The 24,209-nt window shown below is 29.8% G+C and overlaps 1 protein-coding gene across 6 annotated transcripts in view; it reads right to left on the minus strand.

Moving 5' to 3' along the window:
• Window positions 1-24,209, minus strand: part of LOC126734833 (uncharacterized) — a 108,339-nt gene that overhangs the window by 53,238 nt on the left and 30,892 nt on the right. For all 6 annotated transcript variants that reach the window (XM_050438598.1, XM_050438592.1, XM_050438594.1 and 3 more), the window contains exons 4-6: window positions 2,964-3,066; window positions 2,138-2,280; window positions 1,936-2,080 (exon numbers count right to left, since the gene is read on the minus strand). In XM_050438598.1, coding sequence (XP_050294555.1) covers window positions 1,936-2,080; window positions 2,138-2,280; window positions 2,964-3,066 — 391 coding nt within the window. The remainder of the gene's footprint in view (window positions 1-1,935; window positions 2,081-2,137; window positions 2,281-2,963; window positions 3,067-24,209) is intronic.

The raw sequence follows: 24,209 nt of genomic DNA on the forward strand, positions 1-24,209 counted from the left end.
AGATGAAACCATGTAAAATAACATTTAGTCGTAAGCCTCAAAATAAAGAAGTAATGGAGGATTTTTGATAAATTTGGAAATTTTTGGGTGAAAATTTGAAAAAAAAATTAATCACCTAAAAAGCTTCAAAAAAGTCTTATAATTTTTTTTTTTAATTTAGCAAATAAAAATTATACCAATATTTTCAAAAAGTATTCCTCAAAAAATCCAGGAGGATACCCATGAGAAAATGTTTATAATTTTGATTTTTATTTTTTTTCTACATAAATATTGGCTGAAGAAAAAAAATTGTAGAACAAAAGCTGTTTGGGATATTAATGGGCATCAAATACAATAGAAAAATAATTTTTAAGTCCAACAGTTTTTCAGAAAATTGGGTAAAACCCTTTAAGAGTTTTACCTAATTATCTCGAAAACTATTGGAAATATGGAGAATGTTCTTTTAGCATTGGAATGCGAATTGAAAATAGAATAAGTGATAAATAATAACATTTAGTCGTAAACCTCAAAATAATAAAGTTATGGGGAATTTTTTAAAAATTGTAAAATTTTTAGATAAAAAATTTGAAAAAAAAAATTATTTATTTTACAAATTGAATATTCGCTCAAAAGGCCTCAAAATAGTTTATTTTTTATTTAAAAATATTAATACCACTAAAAAGCCCATTCAATTTCCTTCATTTAATTATATTATATAAATTTTCGTACGTCCATTCCTTAAAGAGATATACAGAGTGTTCTAAAAGACAAAGTAATTACGAGTACAGTAAATTCAACCCCCTGTAATTTAGTTATTAAGGAGCCTATTTAAAAATGTTTGGTACCACTGGAAAGGCCATTAAATTTTCCTTATTTACTCACTCTATAAAAATTTGTGTACCTTTATCTCTTAAGTAGATATTAAGGGTGCTTTATAAGGCACATAGTTCTCGACTTAAAGCAAAATTTTCAAGTAAAAACTTAAGAAGAAAAATTAAAAATTTTAATTTTTTTACAAATTCGCTCAAAAAACTTCAAAAAAGTCTTATAAAAGGTTTTTTAAAAATGTACCAGAAAAAAGTTATTATAAAAAAGTCTTCCAAAGGGGTATCCATAGAAAAATATTGTTTTTTATTTTTTTTCTGAAGAACTATTAAATCAAAAAAAAATTGTTAAAATAAAAGTTGTTTAAAATGTCAATGCGCAATAGATGCAATAGAAAAATAATTTTCAAGCCCAACAGTTTTTCAGAAAATTGGCAAAAACCTTTTAACAGTTTTACCTAATTATCTCGAAAACTATAGGGAATATAGAAAATTTTCTTTAAGCATTGTATTTCAAATTAAAAATAGAATAAATCATAAGGAATGACATTTAGCTATAAATCAAAAAATAAAAGAGTTATGGAGGATATTTGAGAAACTGGAAAACACCTGTGACTATCACTCAATTGATCCAAAAAATCTTGAAAAATAAGAGTCCGTGGCATTCCATTTATATTCGTCCAAGTTTTACTTTTTTTTAATCCATGGACTTGAAATTTACCTAAATTCATAGTATGTATACATTGTTTAAAAAAAGATGATGAATCTATAAAACTATGAATTCAATTGCTTTTCATTAGTTCATTAGTGTATGTCCAATGGTCTCTGAAAGCCAATGAATCTCCTTGGATAAACAGGATATAAATAGTTAAAAATCCATTGGCTTGGACAAAATTATCATCCAGAAAATGTTTTTTAACTAATTCATGGACAGTTTGACCTAGTTTGGAACAATGCAGGACGTCCACTGAAGGATGTGTGCTGTTTGCAAAAATTCTTGCCACTGTCTATTGGACCTAATAAAATGCCATTTAAAGTCAATGAAAATGAACTCACACCATTAAATAAGCATACATTTATTATCCTTTATGATATTTGGGATCTAAAATGGGTTATTATTCCTCAAACTTACCATTGATGCCGTCCTTTCCATCCCTTCCGGGTATCCCATCTTTGCCGGGCATCCCGTCATACCCGTTCCTCCCGGGCATCCCGTCCAATCCAGGCGTCCCGGGAATACCGATTCTACCATCCAGACCGGGACGTCCTTGTTCACCCTAAACGTGCCAGACAAGGAGAGCGAGGTCAGTGACAACTTTATCGGTCGAACTCACCTTTGGTCCGGGAAAGCCGGGCATTCCAGGATTGGCGGCCAGTCCTGGATCGCCTTTGGGTCCGGGGAATCCCGGTAGGCCGGTTTTACCGGGTGGTCCCACGGGACCCTGGTCACCTTTCGAACCTGGAAAACCCACCGGACCTGGAATGTTTGTTTCATAATAATAATAATAATACTTTTGTTATTCCATAAAAATAATGCAATATTACAATATTAATACACTCTATACAAAAAAGAAAACAAAAATTTTGTTTTTTTTTGGTTTACAGTGAAATATTGAAGTAAGGATTTGGAAGACCCTAGGTAGGCAAAATTAAACATACTGTGTGAGTAGGCTATAAAATTTTTAAAAATCTGACTTGTCCCAAGTGACATTTAACCGTGAAAAAGTCAAAAAATAAATTAGGTTAGATGCACCAGAATTCGTCAAAATTCTGGCAATTTTATGACCTATTTTCCCGTTAGACCACCCAGCATATATTTGATGAATTTCCTCCTCACTTTCACCCCTCACCACTCACGTACGAGTTAATTAATTTGCTTGATTTTGACGTTCAATTATAACATGGCGTGGGTGGTAAACACTCGATATTTTAACATCAAAAGCGTTCACGAACTACCGAAATTGTTATTTCGGGTTATTCATGTGAAATTTCGCAGATTCCCTCGCGCTAATTCAAAATGTCAATAAACAGAAATTTATTTTTGGCATAAGATTATTGAAGGGGAGTTAATTAGGCATCGGTTTCAATACGATAAAATGCTTAATTCTTAATGAATTTAGTTAGAGACTAATTTATTAATATGTGTGTTTTGGTGCTTACCCTGGATGCCGGGTAGTCCTGGATCGCCCCTGTCTCCCTTAGGTCCCGGTATTTGGGGGCAGAAGTCTTTGATTTTTTTGCAAAAGCTTGCCAACTGCGTTTCCTAAAATTACCAGAGAAATTGCTTTGAGGGTTTTTCTTTAACAATAAAATTGCGAAGTAGTATGAATCGGATTTGAGGCACTATTTAGAAAATGAAACAATGATATAGGAAATAGTGGAAAAGTCGAATTACCATTTATATATGCCCAGCTCAATCTGAGAATTGGAGGAGGACGGGAATAAAGTGATAATTTTCTTATGTAATTCGACCAATTAAACTCAAAGAATACTATTTCCAGGCGATCCAAACACTATTAATAAAATGAAACGATGATATAGAAAATAGAGGTAGAAGTTGAATTTTCATTTATATATCCCTATCTCAGTCCGATAATTAAAAGAGGATGAGAGTAAAGTGACATTTTTCCTGTATAATTAGGCCAATTAAACCTGAAAAACACTATTTCCAGGCGATCCAAACACTATTAATAAAATGAAACGATGATAAGGAAAATAGAGGTAGAAGTTGAATTTTCATTTATATATTCCTAACTTACTCTGATAATTATAAAAGAATTCTCATTCTTTTCTGGTGTGATATTTTTCTCGTACACCAATTAAGTGTCACTATTTAACAATATCCTAAATTATGAAAAACAATAACATACATAAATTTATATTCAGAAAAAATAAAACTTGTTATATGAATGAGTCAGAAATGGAAATTAATGTAACATAAAAAAATAGAATTCTTATATATTATTATTGTAGTAACAGAATATTCGTAAAAAATAAATATTTCATTATTATTATTTCATAGGCAGCTTTGGGTCTTTTGTTTGTTATTCTCTTACTGCAAAAAATCAACTTTACTATTTATATATTTTATTGCCTTTTTTCTTTTATTTATTAATTTCTGTATTTTTTTATTTTATGTGTATTATGTTTTTTTTGTCTATAGCCTTATTTTATAACTATACATTTACTGATTTTTTCTTTTTTTATATTGTTTACAAGAAAAAACAATTTTTTTTAATGTTACTGATGCCAGCCATTTTCTATTTCAAAATTTCTCATTATAAGAATTTTTTGTAGGGCCCTGAGGATGCAAAAATAAAATTGCAAAACGTTGGCTAACCGCTAAAGTGACTTAAATTTCATTTAAATTTCCGATCCTTAGACCCGCAAAAAATATAACATCTAACAACTTTAAAGCCAAAAATGATTGCTGGGTTAATTTCTTAATCTGAAGCTAAGAATCAATAAACATTTCTAAATTATTTGCAGTGTAAACAAATATAAAATTGGTATAATCTGTAAAAATATTATTCTTCGTCTTCTTTACGTTTCCAAAAATCCAATTATGTGCTCTGGATACGTCACTTATGGTTTTTAGATTGGGTGTAATCTGGCAATGCATGTAGCTTACAAAATTTAAGATATCAGATAATCAGATTAACATAAACGATATCACTAAATGGAAGTAAATTGAACTTGTAAAAAATTGATATAATTGAAATTTTACAAGTCTCTATATTTGATAAACCTAGCAACAATTTCAACAGCTCTTTAGCTAATATTAAATCGCAAAATATCATGTGGTGGTCAGAAATAATATTAGCTAATATGACGCCTATTTTTTGGACAATAAATTGATTAGAAAGAAATATTGCAGCAATTAAAGTGTTTACAGTTCTTGTTACTCGAGTAGCTGAAAATTGTGATTTTCAATAAGACTTATAAGAGGTTTATCGACATTAAGAAAGTTTATATTAAAATCTCTCAAGCAAAACACCTATTTCATCCCTTTATCTCACTGTGAAAATAAGGACAGCATGAAAATAAAGTGAGAGAAAGACTTATAGAAAATGTTGTTTATTTACCTCTAGTTCAAATTACTCACATTGTTCCTATACCATGTTTATTATTCTATAATAGCTTTTTTTGGAGGTTCGGTTAATTTGATGGCGATTTTATATACTCGTAACATATTACTTTTATTTCAAAAAATCTATATACAAAGCCATTTCTCTCATTATAATTAGAATAAGATAAATATTAACCGTTAGTAAGTTATTTATTCTTAATACTAAACGACAAAGCCAAACCCTAATTATCGAAAGAGTGCAATAAGCCTAAGATCTGATTAATCAGATGAGACTTTCAGACCAAATAGAAGCTGTTATAACGTTTAGAGATATAGGGGACATAGTAGTAAATTGAGAAATGGACAAGACTTAGGTAACGTATTTTTATTTATAACATACATAAAAAACTTAGTGAAGAAGAGAGATCAAACCAAGAATAAAAGTCCTGATCTGAATGCAGCATATCAAAGGAATCTTAAAGACCATTTCCAGAAGATTTGGAATACAAAGTTATCTGGAAAGGAGAGGATTTTAAAGGTTATGATAATGAAAAGTTAAAAAGTGCTCAATTTGAATTACTACTTGTTGGAACCAAGGAAGAAAAGAGGGTTGAAAATTGAAAAGAGACAGACCAGATATAGAATTTGGAAAGTGGCTTCCTGAACCAGCATTTATCAGACGTTAAGTAATCTCGACAATACTATTAAAAAAAATAGATATACGAAGCAAGAATTTCATTGTATTTTTTTTTAATTTAATAAAATACTCAAGAACGTATGTCTTTCCTTCTATTAGTAAAATGAATGATAAAATATATATTTTTACATAATATTAAATTAGAAAATAGCAACTTAGAAAAACTTAGGCCTCTCTATAGTTCGTGAATGGTATTTCTGATGTTTCGCTTTGTTTATCATATTAATCAGTGCCTATAAAAATCACATTTCAATTTAATATTACTTTATCCACAACGGTATATTTTCAATACAAAACTTAAAATTCTGTTATGTGATCCATAGTGTTATCGAATTCGAACTGCTGTACCCAAGCAACACATGATAGTCATGTGAGAAAGTAAATATATAGATTTTTTTCTCGCCTATAATTTTGTTAAAAAACATTTTTCTTTTAGGTGAAAATTTTCTGAAAAAAAAAAACGTTTTTTATTAATCCTACCCTTACCCCCCCACCCACCCCACACAACTTACCAGTAAAAAAATGTATTAAAAAATTATTGTTTTCCAAGATAATACGCATGAATAACGGCTGGTTTTGCATTAATATCCAATCTAATAACACGGTTTGTTTATTTAAATTTCACATAATTATATATACTTATGTATATTAATAAATATTTAATTGAAAAACAGTGCTATTAGATTGGATATTATGGGCGAAAAACAGTGATTTTTTATAAGAATTTCAAAGAAATATTTTTTTATTATACCTTTAGTACGATTTTATAAATTGACAAAAACGTTACGCATAATTCAAATATTTCTCTGTACAACTGAATAGTTGTTATAACTTCTTATGTAGCAGAAAAATAAAACATGGTTATATACAAAAAAAAAAACTCGGATAATTTATCCCTTTATAATTTATTACCATAGACATTAATTTTTAAATCGACGCATGTTAAAAACACATAAAACAATAACAATTCGCACAAACCCCTCGATTTAAAATGCGAATTAAACAATACATTTGAAATTTAATTATTATTCCATGAAACGTTTTAATAATTAAAGTAATTATTAATTACATATCGTTGCCCGTTTAATTAAGGCATGGATTAAAGCTAGAACATAATTTATATACCTATGTATGTACATTTATTTTATGTAAAAGGCATATATAAGCAGGGGGTTTTATGGCAAAATACTTCCATGACAGTCCAATTTATATTCCGGAAACTGGACCATTTGTGTTAAGGAATTGCCGGAAATGAAGTAGCTGGGAGGCCTGTACGTTTATAAATTGTTATTTTTTTATAATTAAATCCTCTAGTAATGGAAGTTTTCTTTTTTAATTTTAAAAATACTTAAGATAGTCCCATAATGGTTTGGATGCATAAAAACCATAAAAATTTAAAAAGAAACCCCGACAGGGTTGAAAACTATATAAAACTGCCCCGGGGCTCATGTTATCCCTTCGAACCCTTCCCGCCTAAAAAAAGCGCAAAATCCGCAAAAAAACCCTTAACGTACTTATCCTCGTGCACCTGCCCGACAGTTTATGTTTTCCCGCTGTGTCGAAACGACCCCGAAATAAAAAAAAAAATAAAATAAAACCCCGTTTGATTTATCGCTTTATTTCCTGTAATTCTGGCGAGCACTAACGACGAAAATAAGATAGAAAATGAATGTAGTGTTTTTTTTTTTGGGATGGTGTGGTTTGTACACATCGTACTAGGGTTGGTAATTGTAATGTTTAAAGTGGGCTTATAAAGTCGCTGGTTTTTTATTGAATTTAGGGCATACTCTCGTTGTATGGGCTTACATAGAAAAATGGGATATCAATTTAAGAAATATGTAATTTATATTTGAAACATTCATTTCAAACAAGCATTCGCGACCATTGGTTAGTATCAGTCACGAGGTACTTCCCACACATATTATTGCCTCGGATCTCTCTCTTTTACACTAGATCTAATGCTAAAGCAAATTTACAATAAAAAAGACAGGGCCACACTATGAAGTTTATAACATTAAAAATAACTAAACAAAATTTTCCAGTTGGATTTTTCTCGATAGTGTTCACAGAAGCCGAGATGTCGACCTCCAAAGTTTGGGATTGTTCATTTTCTGGGTATCATTTTATGGTATTACCCGAATCGAATTTTTTCACTGAAAATTGATGTTTTTCGGATATGAACACCAGCATCTTGCTTTTATTACTTATATTACGAAAATACTGGGTTATAACGGGATATAAGTAGATCTAAGGGAATGGGAGCATTTTGAAAATTCGCAAGAAAGCTATTTTTGACGATTTTTTGAGGCCAAAAATGGGCTCTAAAGATGCGAGATTTCGGTAAATAAAAAAGCTACCACCTTGCAAATAGTCTCATTATAATCAGAAGGAAAAAAACTAAGAAAAACCGGATGGAATTTTCATGATAGTTTCAATAGAAGCCAAGATATCGACCTTCAAAATTTGGGATTTTTCACTTTTCGGGTACCTCCGGCCATTGATTTTTTTCACCAAAAAAATTTTTTTTCGATATCGAACTAATACCATCGTCTTGTTCTCATCCGATACAACACAAAAATATTGGGTTATAACGGGATTTGAGTAAAACCAAGGGAACGGGAGCACCTTGAAAATTTACCAAAATGCCATTTTGACGATTTTTTTTTGGGGTAAAAAATGGGCTCTTAAAATGCGAGATCTCAGTTAATAGAAAAGCTATGACCTTGCAAATGGTCTTATTGTAATCAGAAGGAAAAAACTAAGAGAAACCCGTTGAAATTTTTACGGTAGTTTCAATAGAAGCCAAGATATCGACCTTCAAAGTTTGAGGTTTGTCAGTTTTTAGGTCATGGATTTTTTTCCACCAAAAAATTTTTTTTCGATATTGAACTAACTATACGATCATCTTATTTTTATCCTATAAAACACAAAAATACCGGGTTATAATGGGATTTGAGCAGAACTAAGGGAATGGGAGCACTTTGAAAATTCGCAAAAATGCCATTTTTGACGATTTTTTTGAGGCCAAAAATGGGGTCTAAAAATGCGAGATCTCAGATAATAGAAGTGCTACGACCTTGCAAATGGCATCATTGTAATCAGAAGAAAAAAACTAAAAAAAAACACTAAAATTTTAATGATAGTTTCAATAGAAGCCAAGATATTGATCTTCAAAGTTTCACAATTTTTCATTTTCGAGTACCTCCGGCCATGGATTTTTTTTACCAAAAAATTTTTTTTTTCGATATCGAACTAACTATACCATCGTCTTGTTCCCATCCTATACAACACAAAAATATCGGGTTATAACGGGATTTGAGCAGAACTAAGGGAATGGAAGCACTTTGAAAATTAGCAAAAATGCCATTTTTGACGATTTTTTTGAGGGCAAAAATAAGGTCTTAAAATGCGAGATCTCAGTTAATAAAAAAGTTACTATCTTGAAAATGGTTTCATTGTATTCAGAAGGAAAAAACTAAGAAAAGCCCGTTAGAATTTTCGCGATAGTTTCAATAGAAACCAAGATATTGACCTTCAAAGTTTGAGATTTTTTACTTTTCGGGTACCTCCGGCCATGAATTTTTTTCACCAAAAACTTTTTTTCGATATTGAACTAACTATACCATCGTCTTGTTCTCATCCCATACAACACAAAAATGTCGGGTTATAACGGGATATAAGTAGATCTATGGAAATAGGAGCACTTTGAAAATTCGAAAAAATTCCATTTGACGATTTATTTGAGGCTAAAAGAAGAACTACGACCTTGCAAATGGTCTTATTGTAATTAGAAGGAAATAACCAAGAAAAGCCCGTTTGAATTTTCACGATAGTTTTAATAGGTTTATGGCAAAATATTTCCATGACAGTTTAATTTATATTCCGGAATTAATTTGTGTTAAGGAATTTCCGGAAATGGAGTAACTGAGGGAGACTGTACGTTAACAAATTAATTTTTACATAATTAAATAAAAAAATAATGGAATAAAATAATTTTTGTCATAGTATCTTTTTAAGATACTTTTTCAAAGTTTAATTCATGTATAATGGAAGTTTTCTGATAAGAAACTGGAAAATAGAAAAACTTTTGTGTCAATTAAAAAATTCTATGATACATCTAGTTTTTCACACAGATCCACATTTTTTTATATACAGTTTCATCCAGATTTAATTTGATTTTCGGAACTCTTGTTGGATTATAATAAAAAGGAAAAACTTGATATTTAATATCCTTGTCTTAAAAAAATATTTTTTTTTTAAATTAGTTCCCAGACCGCACGATAAATTTAAATTAAACTAAATTGAAATTTTTAATTAAACACTAACAAAAATTAATTTAATGACATGATAAAACTCGGGTTGGCGTTAGTTAAAGGCGTCGATCTAATACCCTTTTAACGAGTTCCGGAAATCTAAAGAACGTTAATAATTAATAGAATGTTAACGCTTCGTTAACCTTAATTAACAAAAGTTTTAAATTAGTTTCGAATTGGCTGGCTGCTAATTAATTTCGGACAATGCAGCTGCAGGGTGTAAATTTAAAAACAGAAAAAATCCCACAAAGCAGTAGAAGAGCAATTAATTGACCTTTTCCAGACAAAAGTAGATTTATAGTTAACATGTAAAAAAAATGAGAATAGAGCTTAGGAAGTCCTATAAGGATTTTTCTCAATAATAGATAAGTCGGAATAAGAATGACAACCGGATCGTAGGAATGGCATGTCACGGACATAAATCGATTTCCTGCAAAGCCATTTATATGGCTTTCGAACAGGTACAGCTCAATTCGTTATTACTTACATTCATCGAATAATTTGTCGATAAATTTAATTTAATAGGATTTAAAGGAATTTACTGTTGGGTTTCTATGACCCATCAAGATCTAAAAATTGTGTTTTTCGAAGCGAGCAATTCCGAAACGAACGCCTTTATCGAAAGTTCGCCCTTTTGCCACAATTTCTAATACATAAATTTTCACTTCTATATGAACGTACTACTTTATAGTTTATAAGCGATATAACATATATAGCGAAGATTTATTACGGCGCAGCGACTTTTACCTCTTTTATATAATAAATTTAAGTTTATCTCCGAGCTAGAAGGTTCTTTCCTTATTGTCCATAATTGCTTTAAAAAAAAAATAAAAAAAGCAAAATCTACGTTTTTCGCTTGAATTCTTAGACAAATAAGCAGCTAAATGAGAGAAACATCCCCGCATCTCTCCACCCCCCCTTAATCCTTAAAAGTGCTGAAAATTTTATGACGTCCGCGACGAAGTCGGAAAAACGGAAAATTTCCCGTTTTGTTATTCGAACGTTTTATGTTTACGTGGTCGGCCATAAAAGTTGTTTGTTATCGGGAACGAAAGTTATCTGGATTAAGAGGCAGACAATAACTAAGTATTCAGTCAGCATGGGATTATTTTATATGCATGTATTTGTTATGTATTTAAATAAATACGACTGTTTCTTGAGAAAGAAGTTTATTTAAATAATTACAAGACATACAAAAAGTCGCTAAACAATCGACATGAGACACAAGGCAAGACATGATATAACTGATTTATGTATTGAGCAACCTGACAGATGTTAAGAAATTTAAGTTACGTTTATATTTTGTACGATGCTTGGTACGGTGTTAAGGCACAATCACAACAGTATTTTCTTTATTTGAATGAAGGTTGATTTTGGTGAAAATTCAGGAAAAATATGATATATGGAAAATCCTTTTTTTTGGCCTTTATCTATTAAATATGACATGAAAATTAGGTATATTTTTTTACATTCTTTTAGCGAATAACTTTAAAATGGCTTGGATTCAAAACAGATGTCTGGAATGTGATTTAAGTATAAATTCTTGGTGCAAATTAAGGCATGTGTATAAAATATTAAAAATACTCCAGGAAATTTGGAAAAAGATTGCTTCTGATGATTAGAACAATTATTGGCCTGGATTATGAAGAAATACATAAAATGTTTGAAAGAACATACTCCAAAGAATCTAGAAAAAGAAGCCAGAAATCCAAATCGTTAATAAAAAAACTGAGAGGGAAATCAAAAAAAATTATCACAAGCATTTTTTGGAAATATTCGTGGTTTTTGAAGTATTTAGATTATATAAACAGTAACTGGGAAGAATTATAATAAAACTGCCTTAATATGGCCAAAAACGACATTCCGGCAATATCCCGAAATTCAATATTTCCGTCCGACGTAGTATATGATACGAGCAGTAAACATCTTAAAGGGATTCTTTTGATACCCTCCTTTAATATCGTTTGGGGTAAAGAGACATCTGGGGGTATTAAACGACAGACTATTGCCGACCTAAGCGGACATCTTCTTTTCCCTTATATTATATGAAGAAAATATGCTAAAAGGGCATTACGTCATTGAAAAAAAGGGGCTGTTATAAGGATATAAAAAGGTAATATTGTCTAATTTGTTAATAAATATTTTCGTGAAATGGTTGGAGTATTTTTTTTAAGTATTTTTAGTTTTATTTTGGTACCTTTAAAATTTCCTGAGTTAGAGGAAATTTTGTCTACCAAGTCCCAAGAGAAACTAAATATGATGTTTTGGAAACGTATATTTCAACATCAAATTTTTTATTCATTAACGCACATTTTTAGGCAAAACTTCCGAACTACTTAAGTTATTCTCGAATTTTGTTTACAATAATATAGGTAATTTATAATAATATGCCAGGGCAGTTAGCTCAAAAAATGGCCTTTAGGAGAAGTTTTTGCAATCAAGCTGAATTTTTCACAGATCGTAGTACCCATCAATAGTACTTTGTGAAAAAAAGTTACACCTTCCAAGAGGCTTGCTTTTTCCGCCATGTTGAATTAAAGATGGCGGATGGTACTATTTTTTAATATATCGTAACTTTCTTATTTATTAACCGATTTTGCGAGTGCGAATCTGTGATAGTTAACATCTGTGATAATTTTAATAGAGAAATAGATAAGGGAAATTTTGTTTTAGCAATTTTCTTGGATTTTAGAAGAGCCTTTGAGACAGTAAATCGAAATATTTTACTTCTTAAAATGGAAAAAATGGGTATAAGAGGTACGGTTCTAAATTAGTTTAAGTCGTATTTACATAACAGAAAGCAAGTGGTCAAGTTTAAAAATAATTTGTCTCTCGCAAAAGAAATTGTTCATGGTGTTCCTCAAGGCACTGTGTTGGGCCCAATTTTGTTCCTTATGTATATAAATGATATTGTTAAGGTAATGAGTAGAAGTAATTCAGTATTATTTGCGGATGACACTATGCTGTATGTTGTGGGCAAAGATGTAAATAAAATGCAAGACGATCTAAATTTTGATTTAAATAATATATATAGATGGTTGTGTGATAATAACTTGAGCATTAATGCGGCTAAAACAAAATTTTGTTTATTTGGAAATAAAATTAGATTAAATGAAGTTAATTTAAATACAATAAATATCAAAATTAATAATGAAGCAATTTCCTACCAAAGAGAAATTAAATATCTGGGTGTTATTTTGGATCCACATTTGAATTTTTATTCGCATATAGACAGCATAACACGCAAAATGTCAAAAAAAAATAATTTTTTATCGAGAATTGGCAAAAACCTATCTATACAAACAAAATTATTAATCTATAATAGTATTATTGTGCCGCATTTAGATTTTTGTTCTGCACTCCTGTTTGGTGTTCCGGATTACAAGATCAATAGACTTCAAATCATACAAAACAGAGCCATGAGGGTCATACTAAAATGTAATAGATATACACCGGTGGATAATATGCTAAATATCCTAAATATTTTGGCAGTAAAACAAAAAATATTGTTTAATACATGTATGTTTGTTTTTAAATTAAAAAATAAATTGCTACCAGAATATATTTGCGAAAAAATCACAATATTTAGTGATTTGCATAACTATGCTACCAGACAGCGAGGGGATTTTGTACTAATGGGGAGACATACTTCAGACAGAATGACAAATACCATTCTCCATAAAGGCCTCAAATATTTTAACGAATTGCCAATACATTTAAAGAACAGTGAAAGCCTAGTCACATTTAGAAAAACATTAAAAAGATATATATATTCCATCCCAAGAAATTAAATTATATTATATTGTATAGGTATAAGGTATAAATGTTTTATTTTGGTTGTATTGCTTTGTGTTTTATTATTTTATCTTTACTCTTTTAATATAGTTTAAGGTTTTATATTTCTAAATTTTAAATTTTTTAGGCTCTAGATTAGGTTTTAAATTTTTTATATTTACATATTTTTATTTTTTTTTTTTTATCTTAGTTAAGGTCTTAAATTTTATTGTTTCAAATTTATGATAGTTTTAAGTTTTATATATATATTTTTTAAATTATCTGTTGTCATTTGCTGGTATAATTTATACTTATACCTATAATACCTATTTGTTAGTTTACTATATGCCATTTAAATTTTCCTTTTTATTTTTAGTTATATTCTAAAAATTTTCTTTCTTTGTAATTTTTTGTAGCATGATGCTAAATAAAGAAACATTATTATTATTATTTTTGTTAAGTAAAAAACATTATATTTGCTTAAAAATATGAAAACTATTTTGACAGGTTATATTTTTGTCAAAAAAAGTTAAAAACATATTTACACTTTTCTTTTTTCATCTTATTTTACAGGCTCAAAATTTTTCTCCAAAAATTGAGGTGGCAAAAAACTACAGCAAAATACAAAGTAAAAAAATCCAGTTGACGTAAATCCGCAACAGTTCTTTAATAGAGTATTGCTCACTATGAGACACGAAAATGATTTGAAGACGTTTTTCGAACATGAACTAAGTACCTATCCTCCGTATTTCTTTAGCGAAGGAAAACTCCGCAAAGGGAATAAGTCTGTTCTGATTTCCCATCTTTGTAAAGATAATTTTGAATTTGAGAAACACTTTCAGTCATTGATGGTGGTTGCTCACTACATAAAATAGTCTGGCCCAAATTAGTAACATTTGGCGATATATTTAAAATCTATTGCCATTATGTTATTGAAAATTTTGGTTTCAACTCTTGGGTAGTTTTTGATGGTTATAGTGAAAAGTTCACCAAGGACGAGAAACATCGTCAATCAAAAATTACGCCTAGGGTTGAGTTTCAGGAAAACACATCGCTGGTCTTCTCGCAAGCAGACTTCCTATCAAATTCTTCAAACAAAGAAAAGTTTATTTCTTGCCTAGCCGAGAAGTTGAAAGAAAAGGGTATAAAAGTCACACATACGAAATCTGATTGTGACAGAGTTGTTGCCTGAACCGCAATAACAGAATGTCAATCGCAAGATGTAGTAGTCTTTGGTAATGATACAGATCTAATTGTAATTTTAATTTCCTTAGCATATAAGTCTAACCATTAGCTATATGTTTGGGCACCCAGCACGAGTAAAGCTTTTGATAAATTTCTAAATATTTTTAAAATTCAAACTTTGCTCTCAGAACAGATCCGTGAAAATCTTTTATTAATTCATGCATTTACAGGATGTGATACTACCTCGTATCCATATAAAATGGGCAAAAAAGAATATTTGACGTATTAAAAAATAATCCTGAAATGTATGATTTTATCAAAAGTTTTAATGCCCCTTATATGAATAAGGCTGTCCTAAGTCAAGTTGGACAAAAACTTATATTAAAATTTTTTCCCGTCCAAAACTGTGAAAATCTTAATCAGTCAAGACTTCATTGCTATAAACAAATCACCTCTACACAAGGTTTAGGTTCTAATTTTGATTTGGCAAATCTTCCTCCCACAGAAGACTCCTGTAAGCAACATGTATTTAGAGTGTATTTACAGTTACAAAGATGGAGAGGAAACGAGTTGGACCCACTTGAGTGGGGGTGGTTTTCCAATGGCAATGAGCTTTTCCCAGTAACATACACAAAACCCCCGGGGCCCGAACATCTAATGGCTACTTTTTTTTGCAAATGCAAAGATCTATGCACAGCAAACTGTATTTGTGCTTCGTATAATCGAAAATGCGGCGTTTTATGTAATAAATGCAATTTAGCTTGTATGAATGCACCCAGAATTGATTTGGATGAAGTGGAAATAGATGATGAAGTTTAAGTAAAATGTAACCAAATAAGTCGTTATAATTTTTAACGATAAATGTTAGTTAAAAGCTATTAAAAGCTTCGTTTGTAATTTTTTGGCGCAAAAAAGAATATCTACCAGTATATAATGTTCCTTATTATTAAGAATAACAATATTTTTTTTTTATTTTTTTTTAATGTTTATATTTCTTTTATAAGTTAAAACCAAACTATTTTTGTTATAAACATATTTTTGTTTTTAGTGTATTTGTTACAAAATATTTTGGTACATAAATCAAACAAGAAGTAAAGTTACATAATCCTGCATAAGTTTTATTATCTTTTTTTTGGTATTTTGTAAGCGCTTTTTAACTCTCTAACTTTATCTCCTAAAGTACCTATCATAAATTATTTTTAAGAATAGCACCAGCCGCCATCTTTAATTTAACATGGCGGAAAAAGCAAGCCTCCGAGAAGGTGTAACGTTTTTTTACAAAGTACTCTTGATGAGTGCTAGCATCTGTAAAAAATTCAGCTTGATTGCAAAAACTTCTCCTATTTTTGTTAACTGCCCTGGCGTATAATAAAGTTCTTGGATTTTAGGGTAGACACGTTAATGTAGACTAAATATTTGGGCCGTTAGGGCGGTTTGAAGAAGGTTTCTTTTTCTTAATTAACTATTTTTTTGCATTAAATTAAGTTTGCTTTTTAAACAAAAAAAACATGTTCATGACTATTTTCTTGTAAAAATTTATCTAAGAAGCACATACGCCCTTAAAGGAATACTCCTGAAATAATAAAATTCACTTGTAATTGCAAATCACTTGCGAATTTTCAAAGTGCTGCCATTCCCTTAGATCTTAGATATATCCCGTTATAACACGGTATTTTTGTGTTGCATCGGATCAGAACAAAATGATAGTATAGTTAGTTTGATATCGAAAAAAAAAATTTTTTCCCAAAAAATCCGGGGAAAAATTGGGAAAAATCCCAAACTTCTAAGGTTGATATCTTGGCTTCTATTAAAACTATCGTGAAAATTCCAACGGGCTTTTCTTAGTTTTTTCCTTCTGATTATAACAAGACCATTTGCAAGGTCGTAGCTTTTCTATTAGCTAAGATCTCACATTTTTAGAGCCCATTTTCAGCCTCAAAAAAAATCATCAAAAATGGCATTTTTGCGAATTTTCAAAGTGGTTCCATTCCCTTAGATACATCCAGTTATATTCCAGTATTTTTGTGTTCTATGGGATGAGAACAAGACGATAGTATAATATCGCAAAAAATTTTTTTTTTCGATTTCGATTCCAGAGAACGATTTTTGTACCTCAAAAACTCTATGAGTTAGAGGCAATTTTGCCCACCAAGGTCCAAGACCCATCAAATTTAAAGTTTTTGAAACGCATATTGTAATATTAAAATTTTTTAATATTGCGGAGGGTTGTTGGGTGGAAATAGAAATAAAACGGAAACCTGTTTACTTAAATGTCGACGTTTCGACTTATATTAAGTCATCCTGAGACACTGAAATGGATAATGTTTTTTTCAACAAAAAAAACATTCACGTTTCTTTAATTAGGTTTCTTCTATTTTCCTGGACTTCGGTAAGAGGTGTAATGTATAAAAAATAAATTTTATATTTTTTTAACGGATTGTACCTGAATGTAATTTTAATTGTGTCGTGGTTTTTTTTTGTTGTTTTAATTTTTGTACACGTAAAGAACATTTATTTTAGTAATGTTTTTTATGTACTTGAAATTATTTTGTTTCATGTCTATGATTACTTGAATGATAAACATTATCCATTTCAGTGTCCTGAGGATGACTTAATATAGAACGAAACGTCGACATTTAAGTAAACAGGTTTCTGTTTTATTTCTGACCCCACCCAACAACCCTCCGCAAAAATGAAGATATTGGGTCACAAGCACGAAACTAAAAATCAAAATTTTTATTTATTGACGCACATTTTTAGGCATAACTTCCCAACCACTTAAGATACTTTCAAAAATTTTCCACATTATTATAAGAAAATTCCTAGAGAAGGATTTAAAATTAAAATCTCTATACAAGACTAAGGATTTTGGTATTAAAAGCAGTTTTATTGGAGGTATTTTTTTCACCGCTATTTTTTGCTTAAAATAAAAAAAAAACGGACAATGCATAAATATTCCAGTGAAAAAAATATTTTATTCGAATAATAAAATGCAGTAGAATACCAAGAAATGTTCCTTAAGTATATTTCAAAAGGGCGATTTTAAATATATACAATATAAATATTAATTGCAAAGAGGACAATTATTATTGAAATTCTGTTCCGAATAAATGAAGCATTTTCCATAATTCGTTCACTTCCAGAAACCTCAGAAAGTCATGAATATTCCTCAATCCTCTGCTGTATCTCTCATAGGAATATTCTCAGCCTATAGTTATTTTCTCGCAAATTTACGAACACTATGTTTTCAATTCATAAAAATTCAGAGATTAATGGGACAAAAAGTCAATGCTCTCAGATTATGTTTATTTTTTAAAACACGTGTTTCTCCCTAAGGCATCATCAGATCTAAAAGTAAAAAACCACCCTAGTCCAGTCAGGTTTTTCAATTCATAACATGGAATAATTGTCATTATGTCCAAACAATTTCAGGACAATATATGTGTGTCTGTGGCGTTCAAATTTCATTTGACTACGGAAATCGAAATTTTCCCTGATAAATTGCCGACCGTTCATTGTTTATTGTCGTAATTGTATTTAACTGTCGCAGTTAATCCGGTCGTATGCCTTTCGTTTCCGAAATGTGGTGGTCGAATGCAATTTTTAAATTAGCGGAATCGAACCTGGCACCGCTGTTTTAGTTTTAGGACCTTTAACCGGTCGTTTTCGATTTAAAAAATGCCTTTGAGTCGGGATAAAAAACCTATTGATATTTTTTCATCTATGTTTCGAATTTTATATTTCTAACTTTTTTGGATTCAGTGATAAAAGCATTTTGTCCCAAAAAATTTCTTTTTTTTATAAAGTTTTTTTAACTTCCAAGGCTATTTTTTTCATTTTAATATTTTTGTTCGAAAAAACGCTGAAACGTGTGTCAAATAATTTTATTAGAAGAAGCTGTGTACCAAATTTGAGATCTCTAACTCTTTTGATTTAAGAGATATGAGCATTTTGTCTCAAAAAATGGTACTTTTTTTATACAAATTCTATGACTAATTTTTTTTGGTAAAAACACGCTGGAATAGATATCAAATAATTTTAATAAAGAAAGATATGTTCCAAAATTCACATGTCTAACTATCTTGGTTTCAGAGATATAAGCATTTTGTCTCTAAAAATGGTTATTTTTTTAATATTTTTTTCCAGATTCCATGAATTATTTTTTTACTTTAATGTTTTTTTTTTTCAAAAAAAAAACGATATATTTAGGTTTACACTGATTTTATTAGAGTAAGCTGTGTTCCAAATTTCACATCTCTAACTGTCTTGGTTTAAGAGATATGAGTATTTTATATCTAGAAATAATAATTTTTTTAAGATCTTTTTTTCAAATTTCATGATTAATTTTTTCATTTAATTTTTTTTTGTAAAAAAACGCTAAAATAGGTGTTCAATGATTTTATTAGAAGAAGCTGTGTTCCAAATTTCACATCTTTAACTGTCTTGGTTTAAGAGATATGAGTATTTTATGCCTAGAAATGGTCATTTTTTTAAAATCTTTTTTCCAATTTCCATGACTATTTTTTTTATTAAATTTTTTTGTTGTGAAAAAACGCTAAAATAGGTGTCCAATGATTTTATTAGAAGAAGCCGTGTTCCAAATTTCACGTATCTAACTCTCTTGATTTCAGAGATATGAGCATTTTGTCTCTAGAAATGGTAATTTTGTAAGATTTTATTTTCCAGCTTTCATAACTAATTTTTTCATTAAATTTTTTTTTCAAAGAAAACGCTGATATTGGTGACTGGTCAACGATTTTATTGAAACAAACTGTGTACCAAATTTCTCTTATCTGACTGTCTCCATTTCAGAGATATGAGCAATGTTTAGACGGACCAGAATATTGCGGTATTCCTTGGATTAACCGGGATGCTGCTGTTCCTGGTAAAACCGGGGCGTTGCAAGTGTCGGAGATCGGGATACCCAGCATTTGATATTTATTGCTTATTTATATATTTTATGTACTCTTGCTGACTAAATATGTTGTTGAATTAGCTTTATGAACATTATTATTAATATTATAAGTATTTTTATTTTTAATAATTTTTTCGGAAATTTGTTGTTTTTGTATGTAGCTATTTACGCTAAATAAAGATTATTATTATTATTATTATTATTATTATTATTATTATTATGTCTAGAAATGGTATTTTTTTTAAGATTTAACTTACATGACAAATTTTTTTATTTTATTTTTTTTTTGTAAAAAAACGCTGCAATAAATATTGAGTGATTTTATTAGAGGAAGCTGTGTTCTAAATTTCATATCTCTAACTGCCTTGGTTTAAGAGATATGAGCGTTTTGTGTCTAGAAATGGTAATTTTTTATGATTTTAATTTCCAGCTTTCATGACTAATTTTTCATTAATTTTTTGTTTCAAAAAAAATGCTGAAATTAGTGACTGTCCAATGATTTTATTGGAAGAAGCTGTGTACCAAATTTCTTCTATCTAACTGTCTCGATTTCAGAGATATGAGCATTTTACATCTAGAAATGGTAATTTTTTTAAGATTTTATTTCCAACTTCAATCACTAATTTATTTATTAAATTTTTTTTAATGAAAAAATGCTAAAATGGGTGTCCAATAATTTTCTTAGAAGAAGCTGTGTTCCAAAATTTACACGTCTAACTTTCTTGGTTTCAAAGATATGAGCATTTTATATCTAGAAGTGGTAATTTTTCCTTAAGATTCTATTTCCAACTTCCATGGCTATTTTTTTCATTAATTTTTTTTTGTGAAAAAAACGCTGAAATATATATATCCAATGATTTTATAAGAAGAAGCTGTGTTCCAAATTTCTTGTCTCTAACTGTCTTGGTTTCAAAGATATAAATAAGTCTCTAGAAATGGTATTAAAAAAATAATTTACTATGACTAATTTATTCAATTTATTTTTTTTTATGAAAAAACGCTGAAATAGGCATCCAATGATTTTATTAGTGGAAGCTGAATTTCAAATTTAACATCTCTAGATCTATCAGTTTTAGAGATATGAGCATTTTGTCTCTAAAAAACGTAATTTTCTTTAAAAAAACTGTTTCCAACTTCCATGACTATTTTTTTAAATTTAAATGTTATTTTCGAAAAACGTTAAATAATTGGCTTTTTCTGGTGTACTTTGTATTATAATAACAGGCGCAAAACTTTTTTTACCTTATTTTTTTGAGGTGATTTTAGTACCATTTTCATACAGGTATGACCTATAAACCATTTAATTTCTATTCTAGATCTTCTATAAATAATAATAATGACAGTTGTTATTTCTATAGGGATATAAGGAAGGCCTATTCTATCCATGTGGCTACTCTTATTTAACCTACCTAATTCCTCTAAAGTGAAAATAAAATAATATCACGCAACTTATTAGTGTACATTAATGTGTTATTAATGTACGCAAATATGGTAGCAAAAGAAAGCTACTTACAGATTGATTATAACGATACAAAATTACGTAATCTAATAGCTTTATCTAGTAGCAGATAGAGATTTGCTTTAAAAAGTAATGAAATAATCTCCAAGTCACAGGTCTCAAATTTATTAAATTAAAGTAAGAGGATTACACTTGTTTCGCCCATACTAGGCTTACTATATTAGTGAATATACAAGTGGATCTGATGAAGGCCTAGTATGGGCGAAACACGTGTAATCCTCTGACTCTAATTTAATAAATTTGAGACCTGTGACTTGGAGTTTGTTTTCATTACTATTTAATGTAAGCCGGTCTCTTTGAGAAAATATGGACTATTTCTTGGGATTTAAGAAGTAGATAGTAGATAATTATATTATAAAATTATTTCAAAACCTAGTTCAGTTCAGTATACAATTGTTTATAAAATCCTCAAATATATTGAAACATCTTAATTATTAACATCTTGATGCCTTTGATAAAACTCAAACTGTCTTCCCCCGGTATGCCGTATGACCGTAGTGTAAATGAACCTTGAAGGGTCTTATCGGCGATTAAAACTTCCTTAAATGACTCCTACTTTGAACCCGATGTATATTAAGGGGCATTAAGGGGTTTCGCGAATAAACTCGAAAACTCTGTCTCGAAACTTTTAACTCCCGAAATAAATTATGTCCTGATCTCTTAAGTAATTTTAATCATTTATCTAGGTTTAGGGTTAACGGCGGAAGTTACGAGATAAATGGACTTTCGAACCGAATGTGACATTTGTTTTTTTGGTGTAAAGTCGCCGCAAAAAAAAATGCTTTTATACTTTTCACTGACTTAAATATATTTACTTTGAAATATTGCTTTATATCAAAGTACAAATTTATATAATTATATTTTTTTTATTAGTGGGATCAAACTCATTTAATGTACTGCGTATCAACTACAAAAAAAAATTGTTCCATTGTGATACTCCAGAATTGTATTTTACTATAAATTGTAGTATTTTATCAATTACCGTGTTATTTAAAATATTTGTGCAGTTTTCTAAATTCTCTTGGAAAGCTTTTTTTATAGAAGTTTTATAAACGGAAACTCTCTTTATTTCTTAAATTATTCAATTAACTGTACTAGGAAGATTTTAATAATAAAATAAATTATTTACTTTTTAACAATAGAATTGTATAATAATTTTGATTAGTCGATTTCTGTTGCATTTGTAACTTTCATAGTATTAAAAAGCACTTTTTCTCAATAAGGATGTGATTAAAAGAATTTATAGACCAAAGTTCTTTGAAGAGTGATAAATCAGGATTAATAATTTTTATAGGCGTATTTTCATTCACCAGCAAGGGTGCCAAAATGGTATTTTCTACATTGGATTCACTATTTGATTCCTCACTTTCAGATTGTTTCACTTGTGTGTCCATAACCTCTTCAAATGGAAAATCACTCATGATTTTGGATGTTATAGTAATTGTTGTATCCTGTATCTCCTTTAGCAGTTAAAGGCCATTATTCAATTTGAACGTTTTTAATCAAATTATAGAGGAAATCTGACTCTAAATCAACTGCCTGGAATAAAGTTTTAATTTACCCTAAGGTTCTCAGAAAACTCGAAATTTAACATATGTAGTTTAATGTATGTTTTGTAATTATTTGAGAATTTATTCCAAGAGTCTGGGAGCAGTCAAATTGGATTTTAATGGTCTTTATGTACTCAATAAATATACTAAACATGCCTGGAATATCCTTTACAGGTCGTGCGATATAATTTAAAAAAAAACTCATTGTTCAATTGACTAGAAAAATATATACGAGCACAACTTTAACTGCATGTAAGAAACGTAAAATGGCCTTATCTGTCTGAAAGAAGTACAGAAAATTAATAATTATATAAAAAGTAATAACTCAATCAAGAACTGTTTGTCCAGGAAGAATTCAATAACTTCTTCCAGGCATTTGACGTCACTAATAAAGAAGAACAGCTCTGGATTAACTCAACTACCTGTAAGTAGACTTAAAACAAAGTAAATTACTGTCCAATAAATTTTTCCAAGCCTACTGTACTGTTGTTACAGTCATGGCACGCTAGATTAAAATTCACTTATTTTAAGACAAAGATGGCTAGGTGTGTACCGTTTAGTCTTCCGTCCGACCTTCAGATGTGTTTCAAAGTCATAGACAATTAAGAATCTGCAAATTTTGTTTAAAATTGAGACAAAGCGGGTATGAAGGAATTAAGCCCTAAATTTTTTTTTTAAAAATCTGTGCTCTGTTAATTCAACTGTTTGTTAAAGGAAAATGCAATAATTTCTTTTAAGCACTTAATGGCATTGAGGAAGAAGGGAGTGATTTAGTAAACCATCTGTCTATTCAAGAAGAATTCAGTAACTTCTTCCAGGCGTTTGACGTCATTGAAAAAAAAAAAGAAGAACTCTGGATTAACTCAACTGCCTGCAAGCAGGATAAAAAGAAATAAATTACTGTCCAATAAATTTTTTCCAAATCTACTGGAATGTTGTTACACAGTCATGGCACGCAAGATTAAAATTCACTTATTTTAAGACAAAGATGGCTAGGTGTGTACCGTTCAGTCCTCCATCCGACCTTCAGCTATGTTTTAAAATCTTAAACCATTAAGAATCTGCAAATTTGGTTTAAACTTGAGAGAAAGCGGGTATGGAGGAGTTAAACCCTAAACAATTTCTGTGCTCTAATGACTCAACTGTTTGTAAAAGGAAAATTCAATAATTTCTTTTAAGCACTTCTGACATTGACGAAGAAGTGAGGGATATAATATACCAAATGTCTATCCAAGAAGAATTCAGTAACTTCTTCCAGGCATTTGACGTCATTGAGAAAGAAGAAGAAGAAGAACTGTAGGTTAACTCAACTGCCTGCAAGTAGAATTAAAAGAAATAAATTACTGTGCAATAATTTTTCCAAGTCTACTAGACTGTTGTTACA

This window comes from Anthonomus grandis, chromosome 4 (assembly GCF_022605725.1).
Source record: "Anthonomus grandis grandis chromosome 4, icAntGran1.3, whole genome shotgun sequence".
Lineage (NCBI taxonomy): Eukaryota > Metazoa > Arthropoda > Insecta > Coleoptera > Curculionidae > Anthonomus > Anthonomus grandis.